Consider the following 21,662-nt stretch of genomic DNA (forward strand, 5'->3'; position numbering starts at 1 on the left):
CATGGCAAAGAACTCTCTGAGGATGTGAGAAATAGAATTGTTGCTCTCCACAAAGATGGCCTGGGCTATAAGAAGATTGCTAACACCCTGAAACTGAGCTACAGCATGGTGGCCAAGGTCATACAGCGGTTTTCCAGGACAGGTTCCACTCGGAACAGGCTTCGTCAGGGTCGACCAAAGAAGTTGAGTCCACGTGTTCGGCGTCATATCCAGAGGTTGGCTTTAAAAAATAGACACATGAGTGCTGCCAGCATTGCTGCAGAGGTTGAAGACGTGGGAGGTCAGCCTGTCAGTGCTCAGACCATACGCCGCACACTGCATCAACTCGGTCTGCATGGTCGTCATCCCAGAAGGAAGCTGACGCACAAGAAAGCCAGCAAACAGTTTGCTGAAGACAAGCAGTCCAAGAACATGGATTACTGGAATGCCCTGTGGTCTGACGAGACCAAGATAAACTTGTTTGGCTCAGATGGTGTCCAGCATGTGTGGCGGCGCCCTGGTGAGAAGTACCAAGACAACTGTATCTTGCCTACAGTCAAGCATGGTGGTGGTAGCATCATGGTCTTGGGCTGCATGAGTGTTGCTGGCACTGGGGAGCTGCAGTTCATTGAGGGAAACATGAATTCCAACATGTACTGTGACATTCTGAAACAGAGCATGATCCCCTCCCTTCGAAAACTGGGCCTCATGGCAGTTTTCCAACAGGATAACGACCCCAAACACAACCTCCAAGATGACAACTGCCTTGCTGAGGAAGCTGAAGGTAAAGGTGATGGACTAAACCCAATTAAGCACCTGTGGCGCATCCTCAAGTGGAAGGTGGAGGAGTTCAAGGTGTCTAACATCCACCAGCTAAGTGATGTCATCATGGAGGAGTGGAAGAGGATTCCAGTAGCAACCTGTGCAGCTCTGGTGAATTCCATGCCCAGGAGGGTTAAGGCAGTGCTGGATAATAATGGTGGTCACACAAAATAATGACACTTTGGGCACAATTTGGACATGTTCACTGTGGGGTGTACTCACTTATGTTGCAGCTATTTAGACATTAATGGCTGTGTGTTGAGTTATTTTCAGAAGACAGTAAATCTACACTGTTATACAAGCTGTACACTGACTACTCTAACTTATATCCAAGTTTTATTTCTATAGTGTTGTCCCATGAAAAGATATAATAAAATATTTGCAGAAATGTGAGGGGTGTACTCACTTTTGTGATACACTGTATATGAAATAATGTCATGTATAAAATCATTTAAAGGCGCCCAGGTGGCGCAGCGGGATATTCCACTAGCACACCAGCGCCGAGATTCTGAACTCCTCGGTTCGAAACTCGGCGTTGCCACCGGTCGGCTGTGCGCCATCTAGTGGGCATAATTGGTTTCTATCATTTCCCTGCTAGGGTGGGATGACCGGACTATGTGGGTGGGGTTTTCTAACGCTGTGTAAGGACCCTGATTGCAATCAGGGATCCACCCGCGGCGGAAGACAGATGGACTACACCAGATCAGGAGAAAATGCATCAATAAAATAGAAAATAAAGACAGTAAAACGTTGAACTATGGTTGGACTTGTAAAAGCTACGTTATGAGGATTATTATAGGGGTTTATAGGGTGTCCATGTCTTTTTACAGGCTTTATTTAACTTGAGTCATTTAACGATGTAAGGTGAGGTGTTTCTGCACCCAGAACAGCCGCCGAGACTCGGACTTAGTAGCTTTAACTCTCCACAGTGTCAAAACTTTTAATAAACCTTTTGATATTTAGACATAGGGCTGGGAGCCAAAACATCAGGACAAAAAATGTTCACGTGACGGTCGGATTTACTCAAGGACGCTTTTTACAGAGTACAACATAAAGTTGAAGAAAAAATATATAACGTGTATATACACATACACATACATACACAAAACATATATACGCACAGGGAGAGACAATGAAAATAAGGTTGAAAAGAAGGCGTATAAAACATAAATACACCCAGAGAAATGATGTAAAATGTTCAGAAAAAAGACGAGTTTTCAGAAGAGATTTGAAAAGCGGGAGGGAAGAAGTAGATCGGGAGAGAATTCCAGAGATGAGGGGAGACGCGGCTGAACGACCGGCCACCCATAGTGGAGAGCCTCAACCTGGGCACTGCCAGGAGATCAGAGCCGGAGGACCTAAGACGACGCAAAGAGATGTAAGAGAGTAAGTCAGATAGGTAGACCGGGGCCATGCCATGAAGAGCTTTAAAAGTAAGAATTAATATTTTATATTAAATTCGTTTTGAGACGGGTAGCCAGTGTAGTTTTGCCAGGACGGTGGTAAGCTGACAACAAGGCAGCTGTGGTGATCACCCATCGACAGTGGCCGACTGGCGCCCAAGACTCATTGATGACAGAAGACATTAAGGTCATGCCGTCTAGGATGGACCGACAGAAGATCTACTCTTGCGAACCCTTCTTTGTGCACGGCTACATAGTGCCTGGAACAGTGGAAAAAGCGTCAACTGTTCCATCAAGCCCTATTTTCTCCTTTTTTTGGTGTGGACATCTGGGCACATGTGCAGCCTTTACCTGCAGAAAAGATCCACCTGGATGGATTTTAGAACTGTCTAACTTTGACAGTTCGGACAGCGTGTTAGGCGGTTGAACGTTTTGGCTTATCCGCTTGTTTAGTGGTGACGTGTCGACCTTATGATGCGTCACATCCGGGTCCAAGTTGGCCGAGTCCCTCGTATTTTCAATATGCCACAGCGCTGTGTGCCGTACCGCTTCAACAGGTCCGAGTCGGAAAAAAAACTACCCAACTGTCTTTTTACCGCTTTCCTTGCGATTACACTGTGTTCCAAATTATTATGCAAAAAGTGTTTAGGAGTGATAAGGTAAGAATTTTTTTGTTTGTCAGTTAAACTCATTGATGGTGATGTGTGTCAGGGCTCTTTATATCACTGAAAGCAATTGCAGACACCTGTGCTAATTAGTTTGGCAGGTGTGTCCAATTAAAGGCAAGACTACTTAAGAAGGCTGTCCCACATTATTAAGCAGCCTACATTTTCAGCCAAAATGGGAAAGAAAAAGGATGTGTCGGCTGCTGAGAAGCAACAAATTGTGGAGTGTTTAGGTCAAGGCATGACTACAATCAACATTGCCAAGACACTTCATCGTGATCATCGCACAATCAAGAAGTATGTAGCTGATTCAGAGCACACACGTGTGCGTGCTGATAAGGGAAGATCGAGGACTCTTTCCAACAGGCAATTACGTCAGGTTAAAAGAGCAGCTGCAAAAATGCCTCGTCATAGCAGCAGACAAGTTTTTGAAACTGCTGGTGCCTCCAACGTCCCCCGAACAACAAGATGCAGGGTCCTTCAGAGGTTTGCAGCTGTGCGTAAGCCATCCTGTCGACCTCCTCTATCCACTGCACACAAGCAGAAACGGCTCCAGTGGGCCAAACGATACATGAAGACTGACTTCAAAACTGTTTTGTTCACCGATGAGTGCCGTGCAACGCTCGATGGTCCAGATGGATGGAGTGGAGGATGGCTGGTTGATGGACACCCCATGCAAACAAGGCTACGGCACCAACAAGGAGGAGGTGGAGTAATGTTTTGGCTGGAATCATGGGGAGAGAGATTGTCGGCCCCTTTAGGATCCCTGAAGGGGTAAAGATGACCTCCATAATGTATGTGGAGTTTCTCAAACAGCACTTCCTGCCATGGTTCGAGAAGAAGAACCGTGCATTCCGCAGCAAGTTCATTTTCATGCATGATAATGCACCGTCTCATGCTGCAAAGAACACATCTGCATCTCTGGCTGCTATGGGCATAAAAGGGGACAAACTTATGGTGTGGCCCCCATGCTCCCCTGACCTCAACCCCATTGAGAACCTCTGGAGCATCATCAAAAGGAGTGTCTATGATGGCGGGAGGCAGTTCACATCTAAGCAACAGCTCTGGGAGGGTATTCTGTCCTCATGCAAAACAATTGAAGCAGATACCATCCAAAACCTGACAAATTCAATGGACGAGAGAGTTCAGAAGCTCCTTTCGAACAAGGGGTCCTATGTGCAAATGTAACATCACCTAGAATAAAGTTTTGACTTGAAAACTGTTTGATTTCAGTTTTTAATAACCTGCTAATGCTTATAATTTCACAAATGACCATTTTTTTGTTCTTTATAAAAATGAAAAGGTTGAAAACTCTGCTGTGCATAATAATTTGGAACATGCATTTTGAGTGTTTTATTTTTTTTTAAATATACTGTTATCATTGGCAGTTTGTTCAAAAACTTTTCAATTGTACTCTAATAGTTGATGACTGGAAAATTACAATGACTGCAATTCATATAGGTAATTTTGGAAAATCTGAGAAAATATTATTTGCATAATAATTTGGAACACAGTGTAGATATCATGAAGTAATATTTTTGTTTATAATTCAATGTAAAAAGGTAAACTGTCAAATTATATATTCATTACACGTGTTTCAAGCTTTTTTTTTTATTTCATATAATAATGTGAGATGATTCTGGATTTTTACTATATAAGCTATAAGCTATACTGATTAAAAGTAAAACCAAAGAGTTAGAAATGTCAGTTTTCATGTAATGAATTAAAAATATGACCGCTTACCTCTTAATGAGGTACCTGAAGTGCACTAGTGTACTGCACATCTTGTCTTATTTGTATCTTAATGTATGTTTCTTATATATATATTAGGGCTGTCGAAGTTAACGCGATAATAACGCATTAACGCGATCTCAATTTAACGCGATTTAAAAAAATAGTGCCGTTAACGCAAATTCTATACAGGAAAAATGTACCTATACAGGCAGCGAGTGCCATGTAGAATTACATCACGAAGACCCACATTGTTATGTTTTGTACTTAACCACGAAATACAAATGACACTAGTTATGTGGAGAACGAGTTTGTCTTTATTGCTTAATCCACAACTTGGAGCATCACACTTAAACATAACACGCCGTTACCCGCTGCTCACCTGATACACATATCAGCTCAGTGACGTACAACACACAGTGGTAACGTGATACGCAGATCACGTAAATGATATATATCACACGCATGATAATAATAAGCTTTTTTCTCTCTTAATTTTCCCTGACAATTGAAAAACCAAAATATAGCAACCTTAACATTATGAGGAAGAAATTCAAAGATATTCCTTTGCAATACTTTATCATTTCAAGAATATGATACAGACTGACCAACACTATTAAACCAAATCAGCATTGAAAATTGACTTTACTTTGAATAACCTTCTACAATGCTGGTGCTTCTTAAAACTGAATATTTTCTTTTAAACAGAAGTGTTATTTAAATGCTATTAAATTGTTTTCCAACAAAATTCGCCCAATTTGGCGGATAACCGCCCAATCTGGCAACACTGGAACGCGTTATTATTATCGCGTTAACTTCGACAGCCCTAATAAAAACGTATTCTGATATCCAGTTAGCAGCGTAGGGTTTATATAGCAGCAGGTAGAATAAGGTGCAAAAACAATCCAATATTGTGCAAAGATGCAAGTAATATAGTCACTAGTGTGAGTTGTCAGAACCCAGGGAACAAGACTGTGTTGATTGTGAATGAGTTTTTGTGTATGTTAGTGTATGTACACCGATCAGCCATAACATTAAAACCACCTTCTTAAAAAAAATAAATAAAATGCGATTAACTATATGAAATTCTGAGATTAATCGCGATTACAAATTTTAATCGTTTGACAGCCCTAATATATATATATATACTGTATATATATATAATAAGACCTTTTCACGTCCAGACCGCTATTGAGAAGGACTAGACATTTATGACTCGTGTAATGTTTGTAAATCCAATTTTCAACGACAGCAACACAAGAGTTCCTTAAGTTTTCCACAAACAGAATTTATTTTAACTTTCTTCTTACATTGACTTATCCATTAATCCAAGTTTCTTATAAAAACAAAATAAAAACTCACTATGTTCGCAACTGGCGTATAACAAACAAAACTACGATCAAAACTCTGTTGCTCCACGTCCTCTTTCTTTCCGTATATTTGATAAATATTGTCGGTATATAGAGTCAGTACAATATGGCTCTTACAATATATATATAAAGGTTCACAGGTTTAGCCATAGTTGTTTGCGTTTGCGATTAAAGGTTCGTTTGACCCCGGAAATTACGTGTGACGTCACACTTAACAAGCGAATTGGTACGTGGAACTTTTGTTTTCCCTGTAGCTTGTGTGTCTATCTGCCTGAGAACTTAACATGAGCCATAGCTTATGAAAGACCAACGACTGGGTTTAAGTGTCCTGGACGAAACTAGTCTTTTATTAAGTGGTTAATGACTGGGAGTAATGGGCTAACTGGATCTAAAAATCCAGCTAGTCTATAGGTACACTGAGTGATGATAAAAGCTGTTCCCCTTTCGCAGGGTGTCCCACTGGACACTAGTAGGATGATGATGGACCAGAGGCTGCCGCCGTACCCCTTCAGTCAGTCTCAGCAGATCCAGCACAGTGACCCGCAGACAGGCTGCACCTCCCCACAGTCCGGTCATCCGCCCGTCCAGCCTCCGCAGTGCCACCCGCACACCCACACGCATCGACCGCAGGCCGCGCTGCAGCACGTGCAGAACATGCAGAATCTGCACAAAACCCAGAACTTTCCTTACGAACAGGTCCAGCAGCACCATCAACACCCGTGCTCACGGATCCCGCCGCTGCAGCAGAACCACAAACCCGGCGGCACGACGGACCTGCCGGGGTCGGTACACTCGCAGATCAAACAGGAAGCGGACATGTCTCAGAATACACATCAAGAACAGAACCAGAACATTCCTCAGTTCCAGAACGTCAGCCAGGCTTTCACCGGTGACCTCGGACTTTATAACGTAAGTGGCTGACACACACACACACTTAACTACCCAGAAGGTGTTTTGGTCGAATCTCATGCACCGTTGTTGAATTTTTACAAGGTTTCTGAGTGGAAGAGGCTGTATATGAGTAACAGGACCGATTTTCTAACCTAGAAAACTTTACAGCAACAGTTTAGGGAAGGCCATTTTCTGTCCCTGTGCCTGGTTTAAGGAAACTCCAGCGTCCTGCACAGAGCCCTGACCTCAGCCTTGCTCAACAGCTCTGGAATGAACTGGAACATGGACTGAGGCTTCATCAGTGCCCAGCCATACAAATGCCTACTGGACTAGTAATCAGAAAGTCGCTGGTTCGAACCCCACCACTGCCAGGTTGCCTCTGTTGGGCCCTTGAGCAAGGCCCTTAATCCTCATTTGCTCAGATGATAAACTGTCACAGTACTGTTCCGCTCAATGCCGAAAATGTAAATGTAAATGTAAAATTATAATCTTATCGAGTAATCTAACGATTATTTTTTCGATTAATCGATTAGTCTAAACTTATTTACTGCTTATTTTAAAGGGGTTTATCTGTGCGCTTACATAAAATAATGATAAAACCCAATTTATCTTAATGTTTCAACATTTTCTCTAGTCTTCTCTTAACACAATATGCACTTCAGGGCAGAATTCTGCAAAACATACCTGCAGTAATAGGTACCTTTATTGTAATGTCAAACATTAAATCTCCCATTATATTAAAGGAAGAGCTTGTAAAAATCCCGGTAAAGGAATATAGAATGCCTTTATTTGTCATAAATACATATACAGATGTGCAGTACAACAGGAATCTTTCTTTGCATATTCCAGCTTGTTTGAAAAGTCCTCCACACTTCTTCGCTTGACCCTTAACAGTGATGGTGGCATCATCACTACTGTGTTGTTAGATATCTCATCAGAAAAACACTAGACATCAAATTTAAATGGCTGTGACAGTTTTATTTGGTCACTGTATGTCACAGCAACTCTTTACCTGAAATAAATACAGAATCAATATTCTACTTAAAAACTAGACTTCAAACTTAAAGCGGTTATAACCGGGGAATTACTTCATTCTGGAGTAATATGTAGTTGCGGTAATCACTGGTAAACGTATTTTTACATCGATGAAGTGCAAATAAAATTAAAAAAAACGATGTACAGGCTGTATCGACAGGCTGTAATGTTAGTTTAAACTTTTCTCTTCCGCCAACGTGACATTAAAGTCAACAGAAAAATATAAAACGGGTGAATAACAATATTACATAACGCACTAGTGCTACATTACGTTACCGCTACAGCAACGGTGCAGAAATTACCTGAATTGTTAAGATTATTTTGCTAACATGGGGCGATGAAGACAGAGAATCAACTACTAACAGCGACTACTACTAACGTTAGCACCGTGGCTACATGTGCTAATAACCCTAATATATAATGTTAGGGTGAAGAAGTAAATGTAAACGAACTTACCGGCGTGTTTGAAAAAGCGCTCTGGGATGCTCGTGCATAAAAGTCGTCCTGCTGTGATAGACCATCTTCACTTTGCGAAGTTTACAGAGCATCACGTTGTTGGGTCTTTGTGAAAAACGCTCCCAAACTGTAGATGCTCATGTGCACGTTTTTTTGCCGCGGCTTCCCCAGAGAAATCCAGAGCTGCGTCCGGAATCGCATACTTGGAGAGTACGCACTAGATTGGAGGAAGTATGCACTACTCTGCCGGTAAAAAAGTACAGTACAGAAGTATGCAGCATGCACACAACACCGCTACGCACTACATCCGCCATCTTTCCAACGTCAAGTGATGACCATGGTTACAGACTCATTACAAACCCCACTCGCCAAACTTTTGGATATTTATCGTGTTTTTGTTATTTATTCGTCTTTAAAATGTTTTATTTTATTTCTCTTACTTACACTTGTAAACAGAGGGCCGCTACCGTTCTTGTTTCTTATTACGCTTCGAACACCTACGCAGCTCCAGTTGCATTATGGGATACATTAGCGGACCGCAAGTGTGCATCGCTTGCATACTCAAACATGGCATACTCAAGTAGGTCATCCGGGTACTTCTCGCGTACCTCTTTGTGTATACTGTCAAATCCGGTTAATCGGACCACATCGGGACGCGATCGTTTTGGTCCTAATAACCGGCTGGTCCGATTACACGAACACGCCCTATGTTACAAGACGGGACGTGCTATAATTTATGTAACATATTAAATGTTTATTAAACCTTTATTGTGCGATATACACGTATAGCGAACGTACAAACAAGAACTACTGTTGCTTACGAACTTTGTTCATTGAAAAATAAATTTGCAAACAAGTTTTTCGAAACGATCTACAACACAATGTACTCAGCATGCGAAGCATAATAAAAAAAAAAGTTCTTACTAAATTCCATCTTGTTTACGCTTGACTTCATTTCGCCGAAAAGCGGAGATGCAGATGGATCCAGTAACCACGCTGCTGGCTACTGGGTGCTTGGTTGTGGGAAAGAAAGTGGTGGGCGTGTTCACCTCCCGCTGGTTTCGCTCTCGTCAACACAACTTTTCGGATTTCCTGACCTTCGATAAAAGCATAAATTCTCCCGGGGAGCCCAGGAATCCTCCCATATCTCGCTGACCCGCTTTGCATCCGCTCTAAGTGGCGACTTGTGGCTTCTTTTTCTTATTCGCTCTCACGTCCTTTGGTCCGATTAAACGGAATTTTGGTCCATATAAGCGAATAACATTACACGTACAGTACAGGCCAAAAGTTTGGACACACCAGTCAAAAGTTTGGACACACCTTCTCTTCAATGTTTTTTCTTGATTATTTTTATTTTCTACATTGTAGATTAATACTGAAGACATCCAAACTATGAAGAATTATGTAGTGAACCAAAAAGTGTTAAACAAACCAGAATATGTTTTATATTTTACCAACTCTACCTCTGCACAACCCAACTGATGGTCTCAAACACATTAAAAAAGCAACAAATTCCAAAAATTCACTCTAGACAAGGCACAAACATTCATTGAAAACCATTCCAGGTGGAAACCTAATAAAGCTGGTTGAGAAAATTTCAAAGAGTGTGCAAATCTGTCATTAAAGCAAAAGATAGCTACTTTGAAGAATCTAAAATATAAAACATATTCTGGTTTGTTTAACACTTTTTTGTTTACTACATAATTCCATATGTGTTCCTTCATAGTTTGGATGTCTTTAGTATTAATCTACAATGTAGAAAATTTAAAACAATTAAGAAAAACCACAGGAATGAGAAGGTGTGTCCAAACTTTTGGCCTGTACTGTACATAATAGGATTTGTTTCGGTACTTTAGTATTCGGTCCGAATAAGCGGCTGGTCCAATTAACCGGATTCGACTGTACTGTGTACTCGGACATACTAACCGCTCTCGCGTCCTCATTTCGCGTGCTATTGAGTATGGAAGTACGAGATTCCGGACGCAGCTCATGTTTTTAGTGGGTGTGGACATCTTTGCGACACGTCGACGCACCCCACCCCTAGTAAATGACCACAGACGTACTTCAAAGTGTTTTTGAAATGTCAAACTCACCATATATTCTAGTCGTGATTTAACAGTGGAATAAGTCATCACTTTACGTTTTACGTCTGCATTTATGTTTGTGTTGCTTTAATAAATAACAGTATTCTGTTTCACCAGTAGCTCTGATCAATTCTGATCACTGTGTCGAATCTTCTCTCCGTGTTACTCCAGGATTCGTTATTACTGAACTCCCTGCTGGACGATCCGTATCTCAGCCTGCAGTTCCCCGGCAAACAGAGCCAGACTCTCTGTCAGCAGGTAAGATCATTTTATACGCTTGTTTTTAGTAAATAAGTGCTTTGGGTGCGACTGTATCGCACCGTCCAGTAAATATTAACAGGGCGGCACGGTGGGTAGCACTGTCTCCTCACAGCACGAAGGTCTTGGGTTCGATCCCCAGCTGGGGCGGTCCGGGTCCTTTCTGTGTGGAGTTTGGATGTTCTCCCCGTGTCTGTGTGGGTTTCTTCCGGGTGCTCCGGTTTCCTCCCAACAGTCCAAAGACGTGCTTGTGAGGTGAATTGGAGATACAAAATTGTCCATGACTGCGTTCGATATAAACCTGAGGACTGATGAATCTTGTGTAATGAGTAACAAAAGTGTAAAACATGACGTTAAAATTAGGGCTGGGTGTCGCCACTAATTTCCTGATTCGATTCAATTTTCGATTCAACACATTTAGGCATATTTGAGTTACATTAACAGGTTTTGTTTAAATATGTACAGATGTTCAGAGAACGAATGTGATAATTGTACAAAGAACACTCATTATTAAAAATATTTGTTTTTACATAAATAAGTAATCCACAACAGAAAACAGTAACATTCATTTTTTATTATTATTTTATGTCTGACACGCTACAACAGTGTAAATGTAATGTAAACATACACCTGGCTGTTGCACAGCTTATGCCAAGTTCACACTACACGACTTTCTGATTTGCCGGGTCGCTGTACAGTTCACACTGCACGACTTATGGGGGGGGGGGTCACAAAAACACACGTGAGAAGTGACGAGGGGTTTAATGAAACCACGTCCTAAAATACACTCCAACGAGTAGCGAGCGATCAGAGTTTGTGCTCTGATGAGCAGCGTAATATCAAAGAGAAAAAAATAAAGGAATCTGAGTGGATTTGGCAACACGACCAACAGGGATCGTTCTGAAGTTGGAGGTTAATAAATATTCTGTTTTGTAGAGAACGATAACTACATTACGCCCCTGCTCCACTTGTTTACAACCTCTCCCGTGTGTTTCCCCTCGCCGTTTCACATTGATTAAGAGCCGAGTCGCTCCCGAGCCGGCAAATCTAGCGCAGACCAGTCGCCGAACATCAGGGCAGAAATCATGTAGTGTGAACCAGATATTCATTACTGGAGCTTCTGCCACGCTGAACTGATGCGCAGGTCAGATCTCGTTGCACGAAAAAACAGCGGCTGGTCAGGCGAGATTAAAGAAGGTAACGGATCTCCGTGTGCACCGTAAAAAGGGGCGTGTTTAAAAGATCGATCTCGCGTTCATATGAATCGATATCGGATCGTTCAAATAAAGATCGATTCGAATCGGAAAATCGATTTTATAAACCCACCCCTAGTTAAAATTCTAATAAACAGACAATAATTATTAACACGGATAAAACAAGTAATTCGTACAATAATTATAATAGAGACTGCGGGTATGTAAGGAAGTCAGAAATGCTGATCTAATTTAGTATTTACTCTACATGCACACTGAAAGATAAGATTTCTTTATTGCTCCAGCACAGCGTAAATATAGTTAAGAGTAAATAAATTAAATAAAAAATATTCACTATGTAATGCAGTTACTGGTAAACAGGTGTTGCAGTAAACCTAAAGAATCTTGCCGTGCAGATGTGGCGTTATGGAAACAAACAGACCAGAACAAAGCATCAGTTTTGTATAAGTAATAAATGTGTAGGGGGGTGGGGGTGGGGTAGCACTGTCACCTCGCAGCACAGAAGGTCCTGGGTTTCGATCCCCAGGCGGGGCGGTCCGGGTCCTTTCTGTGCGGAGTTTGCATGTTCTCCCCGTGTCTGTGTGGGTTTCCTCCCACAGTCCAAAAACATGCAGTCAGGTTAATTGGAGACACTGAATTGATGTGTGTGTGTGTGTGTCTGCCCTGCGATGGACTGGCGCTGAGTCCAGGGTGTTACCGTGTGCCTTGTGCCCATTGAAAAGCTAGGATAGGCTCCAGCACCCTTCTGCGACCCTGATTGGATAAGCGGTTAACAGAGTGAGTGAGTGAGTGAGTGTTTAGGGGATCCTGAAGTGTTTATTGGACCTGCTGTGAAATACCAAAAAAAAAAAGGAATTACGTAAGAGTTTGCATGTGTGAGTTTTGTTTTGTATCGTATTTAATACATCAGGATTTAATGTGTAATTTTTAGGTTTTTTAACCAACAAAAATGCACAAAACATAATTTTTTAACCCTTTTTACTTTTAATTTCCTTCGGTTTTTTGGACTTAAGTAATTAAAAACTTATAAATGAATAACTGGGGCCTCTGAAAAAAACAACCTCTGGATCATTACTAAAAATTAAAATAAAGTGTAGGTATGAGCAAAGTTCAGTGTACAGTAGATCAGTAAAAATTTGAGTGTTTTTTAAACCCACAAAATTGGTAAAAACATCCATGCAAAACAACAGGTGGGTCACTGCTTGATGATTAAAAGGTCCTCTGGTGCATGCAGTACATGAACAATCCACCAGGGGGATATGTAGAAGGTATGTATCTAATTGTATACATCAGGGTTTTTTGGAAAACAATATACCCACTGATGATGTTCAGGACTGTATCAGTCATGTATCAGATATGATACATTTGACATTATAGGGTTTAAATGTGTTTGTGAATACTTTATTAATGTGTGAATGCTTCTTTATCTTTTTCTATTGCAGTTTAACGTCGACTCTCAGGTGGAGGGCGTGTCCTTCAACCACAACCTGGGCTCCAGCGTCCCGAACAAAGCCCAGGACGGGACCTACCCCGGCCACCAGGGGGTGCTGGAATTGCTGGAGTCTACGGAGCATCAGTTCCTGAACGCCACTCAGAACCAGAACTATGGAAGCGGACGCCTCACCGTCCCCAACATCATACTAACGGGTGAGATGCGGGATCGTTGTGCTATGAGTCTAGGCCCAGCAGTGACGACCTGGCAGTAGTGGGGTGACCAGTGATCTTTTTGATTACTAGTCCAGTACTTTAACCGCTAGGCTACTACTGCCCTACGCCCCCCCTACCTGCCTTACCCATAACGGGACAGGGTCTCACTGAGCACAAGATTCAGAACCGTCCAGAGATCTGTCACCACGTCTGTTTCACTGCCCTGTATTTTTGTGCTCTGTGCAGGAGACTCTCCTCCCGGCCTGTCTAAAGAGATCACCAGCGCCCTCTCTGGAGTCCCGGGCTTCGAGGTGGACCCCTTCTCCTCGGACGACTCTCTGGCCCTGGACGGGCTGGGCATGCTGGCGGACGGCGACCTGATGCTGGCCGACCCCTCCGTGGAGGACTCGTTCCGATTCCGACTCAAGTGACTCGAGGAGGAGGGAGACGGAGGAGGAGCGGAGGGGAGGGCGTCGATTCGGGCGAACGTTTCTCCTCCTCGGTGAAAATTCTGACTTGAAAACTCGGGACCAAATTTTGTGTTGCTTGTTTTTTTTTTGTTAATCTTTAGCTCGAAGCCCCGTGCACTTACCGAGAGACGCAAAACGTAGACGTAGGCATTAGCTTTGCCCAGCTGCATGCTAACGGATGCGCTTCAGGTTCCGCAGCGTCCAGCGCGCGATGCCGACCCGCCGCGCGAGATTAATCCCGTTTAGGGATCGGAAAAACAGACCAAGGAATCGTCGGACTCGAATATAAACCAAGTTACCCAAATTAGGGCTCATTTTCTAGCCTCGAGGATCCTAAATTCTACCTGGTGCAGACGCCAAAACAAACCTTACAACGTGAGAGTCAGTATTAAACTAAATATCTGAATCCGAACGGGTCCGAGGTTTCCAGGGCTTCGCTTCAGCTATCTACTATTTCAGTCTGCAGGTCATCGTGATCTGTTCTATCGACTCTATCGATCGAGCTTTTTTAAATGCGCTTCAGTTCCTATATTGATATTCAGCTTTATAGAGCAAGCGAGTGAATAATCACACTGACCTTATTCTGATGATTTGTACTGAAGGGTGTCGGTCAGGTTTATGTATCTGGACAGGAGCTGCTGATACTGATTCTCAAGCAGCTTCCAAGTGTCCATCAGTAAGCGTGGATCCATATTTAGACACGAGCAGGTCGATCCAAAAATGCTGGCGGTTAAATATGCGGCACATTTTTATATGTTTGGATATTTTTTCTTCAGGCAGCAAGTTCCAAAACTGTCCAGCGGAGGCGCTTGACTTCACTGAATGTCAGATTGTAAGGGTTAAAATATCCACGTATGACTGAACCAGCGTCTCTGCTGCGTTCACCCCCGAATCGAAGCGTTTTTGGTTTCTTTTTGTTTGGAAAAATGCAAAAATGGCGCAAACTTGGCTACTGATGAATGAAAACTTTCTAGATTTCGCGGCGCTCTAGGTGGGCTGAGGCGTAGCTCTGGTAACAAACCGCAAATTAAAGAGACAGTGGCGGCATTTCATGTCGAATGAGGCGCGATCTACCAGCGTGCACTGTGCCATTAGCTCCTTTTTAGTGCATGCACCTGCCTAGATGTGGGTTCGGATATTACTTCAGGTTTATTTATTAAACAGAAGTAATACCACAGGTCACCAGCGGTCCGGAAAACATGGCATCATCAGATCAGCCGTGTAGCGCCACCAGCCACCGGACCCACCCTCTTTTTGATGTTATTCTGCGGTGCTCTATATGGCGCCACCTCCATCCAGCCAGTAAGAACGGACCTTAACCAAATGTCTTTGAAGCGTTTGGAGCGCAGACTTAGCTTAGCTCGTGTTCCCGAGCGCATGTTTTAAACCAGGATGTTCATTCCAAACTAAAATATTCTTTATTTTTATAGCATAGCAGCCGAATTCAAATTTTTTAAGCGCAGCAGGACTTTAATCGTCCTCCTGTCTGCTGTAAAGACCCAAGATTTACTTATTACACCGAAGTGTCTTGAAAGAAGCGAATCGCCTTCAGAGCGTCGACCAAAACAATCAGGACATACACTATATTACCAAAAGTATTCACTGGTACCGTGATGCCACCTGTGCAACAAGTCCAGTCGTGAAATTTCCTCACTACTAAATATTCCACAGTCGACCGTCAGTGCTATTATAACAAAGAGGAAGCGATTGGGAACGACAGCGACTCAGCCACCGAGTGTTACCACGTAAAATGACAGGGCGGGTCAGCGGATGCTGAGGAACATAGTGCGCAGAGGTCACCAACATTCTGCAGAGTCGATCACTACAGACCTCCAAACTTCACGTGGCCTTCAGATGAGCTCAGGAACAGTGTGTAGAGCTTCGTGGAACGGGTTTCCATGGCCGAGCAGCTGCATCCGAGCCTTACATCACCGGATGCAGTGGTGTAAAGCGCGCCGCCACTGGACTCTAGAGCAGTGGAGACGTGTTCTCTGGAGTGACGGATCGCGCTTCTCCGTCTGGCGATCCGACGGACGAGTCTGGGTTTGGCGGTTGCCAGGGGAACGGTACCTGTCTGACTGTATTGTGCCGAGTGTACAGTGTGGTGGAGGGGGGATGATGGTGTGGGGGTGTTTTTCAGGACTCGGGCTCGAAAAGGAACTCTTAATGCTTCAGCATACCAAGAGATTCTGGACAATTTCATGCTCCTGACTTTGTGGGAACAGTTTGGGGATGGCCCCTTCCTGTTCCAACATGACTGCGCACCAGTGCACAAAGCACAAGCTCCATAAAGAGTCCTGACCTCAACCTGATAAAACACCTTTGGGATGAATTAGAGCGGAGACTGTGAGCCAGGCCTTCTCGTCCGACATCAGTGTCTGACCTCACAGATGCGCTTCTGAACCTTGTGGAAAGCCTTCCCAGAAGAGTTGAAGCTGTTATAGGTGCAAAGGGTGGCGACATCATATTAAACCCTATGGATTGAGAATGGGAGTCACTCAGGTTCATGTGCGTGTGAAGGGGACGAGCGAATACTTTTGGCAATATAGTGTAAGAGGGATCTTCAAAAAGTTTCCGCACTCTTATATTGTAGTAATAAGCGGTGAGGGTGTAGTAGTAGGGAGTAGTAATCGACCTTTTTTGGACTCTCAGAGCTTTAAGGGGAAGAAGATTTTCATGTGATGATGATGCTGATGCGCCGCTGCTTTTACGACGCAGCTGGAAAAAATGCATTGGAACGTGGCGATGTACAGTAGAAAAGCGATGTAAAAGAGTAAAACAAGTGCGGAGACGTTTGAAGAACCCTCGTGTATATTATTATTTTTTTACTCTCTGTGGACGTGCCGTGCCGTGCCGGTGCGGTCCGCGCCCGGCCGAGATGGTACGCTGGACCTTCGTTCCTCGGCGAACGCTGGCTTGTGTCGCGTCGTTTTTCTTGTTTTGCGTCCGCCAATGCAATCTGATCTTCGGCCACTGTGACGTTTAGCTTTTTTACTGCTCCTGCCTGCCTGCCTTTGCACACACACACACACACACACTCACACACACACTGTTGAACAAGGCCATATTTAAAGGACTGTGTATTTTTGTGTAACAGATGTTGTATTAATGATGAAGTTTATTTTTTAACAGAGCGATTATAGATGTAAGTGTGTATATAAGTGTATTCGTATAATAATAATATAAGTCTAAGAGTTATAAAGGTGTAGAACACAGAGGAGCCTGTTTATGATGGGATGCACCAAAGCCGTATCGTATCGTATCGCCCGACAGATGGAGTTGTATTTGGGTTTTTTTTGCCTTTTATCAGTGTTTGTGTATTGTTTTTATTATTAGTTTTAATTATTATTACTTTTTTAACGGTATTTGATTGTTTTTAAAGTGTTCGGCTGCAGTGTGGAGCATCTTACTGCTGCAGTGCTCAGTTTGATCACTTATGCCTGAAATTCCGGAATGTTTATAGACTCATTTAGTAGACGCTTTTATCCAAAGCGACTTACTCAAGGCTCCAACAGTGGCAACCTGGCAGTGGTGGGGCTTGAACCAGCGACCTTTCGATTACTAATCCAATATCTTAACCTCTAGGCTATAATGAGTGGACGAATCAGCTCCACTTCACCCAGTACCAAGTACTAATTCAATATTAAATCAATATATGAAGGAAATCGCATGCTTCCAAGTTTGCAGCAACAGTTTAGGGAAGGCCCGTCCCTGTTCCAGCATGAGCAATCTCTCTAAAGAAAATCACACATCTCAAACTCGTTTCGAATCTCAGCTCTGCACACGCGTCGGAGGGGGGCGTGCGGCGGTCACGGCTCTCCTCACCCCGGGTAGGGGTCAGCATCAGTAGACAGGAAAGTGTAACGCAATTGGGTACTTGGATACGCTAAAAATCGGGCAAGCCATAAACTCCAGCGTCCTGCACAGAGACCCTGACCTCAGCCGCCCCACTCGATAGCTCTGGGATGAACCGGAACCTCAACTGCCTTATAAATGCTGTCATATTTTAACTGGATGGGCACAAATTCCCACACACAAACACACTTCCAAGGCTTGTGAGAAGCTTCTCGGAAGAGCGACTGTTCTAGCTGAAACGATCACACAGCGAACCACCAGGATTAAAGCCCTTAGATTTGCTTCATAAAAAGTTAAATACGCTACCACACCAGAGCCGGGATCTTGAATACATCGCATAGAATCTCAGCTCTGCCATCCGGTGGGCTGGGCTGGGCGGCCACGTGAACAGCGTTTGGCTGTCGTTCATCCAGGGAGGGAGCCGGATAGGGAGCTCATAACTGGTGCAATTACGACCCCTGCTGGCTGATTGATGGCGAGTCGAGGAATAACACTGATCAGGGTGTGGCTCTCCGTACACAAAGCTGATCCGCATATGAACTCGCCTCGTGGGGTACTGCACACGTGTCGGAGGGGGCGTGTGTCAGCACCAGTAGAGGTTTACGATTTAATGTAAGGGTTCGACTCCCAAGTGCGGCGGTGTGTGTTTCAGGTCCTTCCTGTGTGGAGTTGTGCATGTTCTCCTCATCTGCGTGGGGTTATTTGTCCTCCCGCAGTACAAAGACGTTGAGTGAGGTGAATTGGAGATACAATTGGCTATGACGACCAAGGCTGAAAGTAACAGGACTGAGTTTTTAACCTAGAATTAGTTAATATGTGAAATATAGAAGCATGGAGAACATGCTAAAGCACCAGAACACCGGGTACAGTCTAGTGATTTATCACAAAATGTTCTTTTTATATACAAATAAACAAATTACGACTAAGAAGCAGGTTGGTGAAAGCTCGCGCCGGTCGCTGCGATCGTCTGCGGCCTTTTATTTGACATTCCGAATCATCCGAGTCTGACAGAGTAGATTTCGGGAACAGGAACGATTCGAACCGCTAATCTAACCCCAGAACCAGTGAGAGAAACGTCGCAGGACTTCTTACAGAGGGCTTTTTCATTCATTCATCCACCCATTCATTCATTCCCGGTCTGTGTTACCACTGCTCCACGCTGGACAGGGTCACACTGGGTCCGATTCGCCGGGTAAAAGGCTAGAAACCACTAGGACGATTCCTAGTAGCTCCAGTCGACTCGTCCTGACTGCATGTTTGTTTTTGGACTTGTGGGAGGGATCGAACCCAGACCCTTCCTGCTGAGAGAAGTGAGACCCCGAGACTGTGATCAGTAATACAGCAGCGTAGACGTTTAGTATCCGAGGTTTTGTTTCTGAACAGAGTATTTTCAGAAATAACTAAATAAATAAAGAAGACGATTGTGAGTTATTTTTATAATGAACGCTGTAAAAAGTACTCGTTTTAACCTTGTTTATATGTTAGAACTGCATGCAGGACCGGTTTTGCACGCTTTTGACTAACTGCACTGTGTATTAAAGCCACTGCTCGCTTCATTCCAGCGCAGTACCGTTCTCTGCCAGACGGGGGAGCTGTTGAACAGCTAGCTATTCGTAGCTAAACACAATGCCATGTGTATTCATGTAATTAAACCATGTATTTTGTTTATTTGTTTGTTTGTTTTGATTTTATGTGTCTCGGGTTCGTGTTTGTTTAAAACTTATTTCTACATTTAAAAAAGTCACGTTTCTTTTTGTATTTCCATCGTTTTGATAAGCAGGGAATCCATATTTGCTGTAAATAATATCTAAACCATAGGTGCTTCTGAGAGAATATTTTTAAGACTGTATCCTCAAGATATTTTACATAAAAATAAAGAATTTAACAGAATGTGTGGAATATGGGTTCTTCATGACTGCTGCATTTACGACCTCTGTGTGAATCTCCGTGCGCCATACGGGTCTCCACATGAACCTCCGTACCAAGAAAGGATTGTATGTTTTCACTCGGCAACTTATCATGAGACTTCTTAATACTTTGGGAACTGAGGCAGAGATGGGGAGACTTCAGAGTCGCTAGCGTCAGCATGTGTTAACATTAGTTACGTGTGACAATTATATATATATATAATTATTATTACTATAGATTTTCTGCTCTCTAATAATAATAACGCTCCGGCCGTCTGAACCCACAACACACGCAATGTGTAAATGTTCCAGCCAGCTTCCGGTGTAGTGATGAAGCGTCGCTCCCTACTCCCTACACAGTCTGAAGTTCACTTCATTTGAACATTTTTGTTACCTTTGGATCTGAATCTCACTTAAAATGGTGGAATACCCTACGTAGTGCACTTCACAGGAACGACCGGGGTGAATGGAACGCTCCTACAGAATCGGTGCTGATGGTTGAAAGACGCTTACTGAACCAATCAGAGCTTCTGATTGTAATTGTTAGTAAGAAATGCTGTTATTTGTATTTATTCAGTTTGCGTCACACAGATGACGTGGTAATGAAACGCTCGATCGGCTTTCTAACCACTTCCTGTTTTACTTCACCACCGGGAAAAGTTTGGAGGTTTTTAATTATAAGCACATTTACAAAATAACGGTTTCTGTTCCTAATGGGACGCGCGCTTATAAATGTAATAGCATCTGGAAGAACAGAAGCTAAGGTAAGCAGCGGTTATGATTGTTTTTGCTGTGTTTGGGATTTTGGATTTTGGAAGTTAGACACTGTCAGTGTCACTGCAGTGCTGAGAATCATCCACCACCTAAATAATACCTGCTCTGTGGTGGTCCTGTGCGGGTCCTGACCAAGGACGGATTAAGGATAGTCTGCCCCCCCCCCCCCCCCCCCTCCAAAAACATAAATAAATTAATACATTAAACAACCTGTCAATAACTAACCCTAACACAAGAATCTATTTAATATAAGTTTCTTTCTACTCTTCTTTCTTGCAAAGTCATCCACTAATTCATCAAAATTAAGCTGTCTGACCAAATCTGATTTAATGGCCAGAGGTGACAAGTGAATTCAGGCGGTTTTGGCGCATCCTAATCCTGAATGAAATATGAAATCTGGTAGCTTGCCTGGCAATTTGTAGGTCCCTAGAAAGTCAAGGAGCCATGGTAAACGACTTCTATGGAAGTCAAGGGCCCCATAGCAGGGGCCCTCGTGATCAAGGGCCCTCTAATGGTATGCCCTGCTCTTATCTAGGGCCCCCTGGTAGGGGCTCTCATAACCAGGGCCCTCTAAAAATATGCCCCCCTCTTTCCTAGGACCCCTAATAGCCAGAAGTTGAAGTCAGAGCAGTGCCACAACGCCTCATCCATTTTCATAAGGGGCCCAAAAGCATGGCTAGGGGCCCCCAAGAGGCCCTGGGGTCAAAGTCCCTAATAGTCAGAGGATCCTTAAAATGGAGGGCCCTCGGAAATAAAAATATATTGTATCATAAATGTTGATAGGCATCGCAAAATGTTTTGGGCCAGGGCCCCCCCGGGGCCCCCTGACCTCAAGGACCCCTGGGCGCTGGCCCCACTGGCCCGGTCAGTAATCCAGCCATGGTCCTGACCATTGAAGAACAGCATGAAAGGGGGGTAACAAAGCATGCAGAGAAACAGATGGACTACAGTCAGTAATTGTAGAACTACAAAGTGCTTCTATATGGTAAGTGGAGCTGATAAAATGGACAGTGATACACGAAGTGTAACAGGTATTGCACGTAGTTCGGGTTTATGATATAATGATGTAACAATAATATCATAACCTGTGTAAAGGCTTAT

At 43.4% G+C, this 21,662-nt stretch overlaps 1 protein-coding gene across 2 annotated transcripts in view; it reads left to right on the forward strand.

The window, feature by feature from the left end:
* LOC134310745 (CREB-regulated transcription coactivator 2) overlaps positions 1–19,770 on the forward strand; it is a 48,380-nt gene extending 28,610 nt beyond the window's left edge. For both annotated transcript variants that reach the window (XM_062992385.1, XM_062992386.1), the window contains 4 exons: positions 6,421–6,879; positions 10,608–10,694; positions 13,351–13,555; positions 13,802–19,770. In XM_062992385.1, the coding sequence (XP_062848455.1) occupies positions 6,421–6,879; positions 10,608–10,694; positions 13,351–13,555; positions 13,802–13,986 (936 nt within the window). In that variant the 3' untranslated portion in view covers positions 13,987–19,770. The remainder of the gene's footprint in view (positions 1–6,420; positions 6,880–10,607; positions 10,695–13,350; positions 13,556–13,801) is intronic.
* The last annotated feature ends 1,892 nt before the right edge of the window (positions 19,771–21,662 follow it).

This window comes from Trichomycterus rosablanca, chromosome 3 (assembly GCF_030014385.1).
Source record: "Trichomycterus rosablanca isolate fTriRos1 chromosome 3, fTriRos1.hap1, whole genome shotgun sequence".
NCBI classification, from domain to species: domain Eukaryota; kingdom Metazoa; phylum Chordata; class Actinopteri; order Siluriformes; family Trichomycteridae; genus Trichomycterus; species Trichomycterus rosablanca.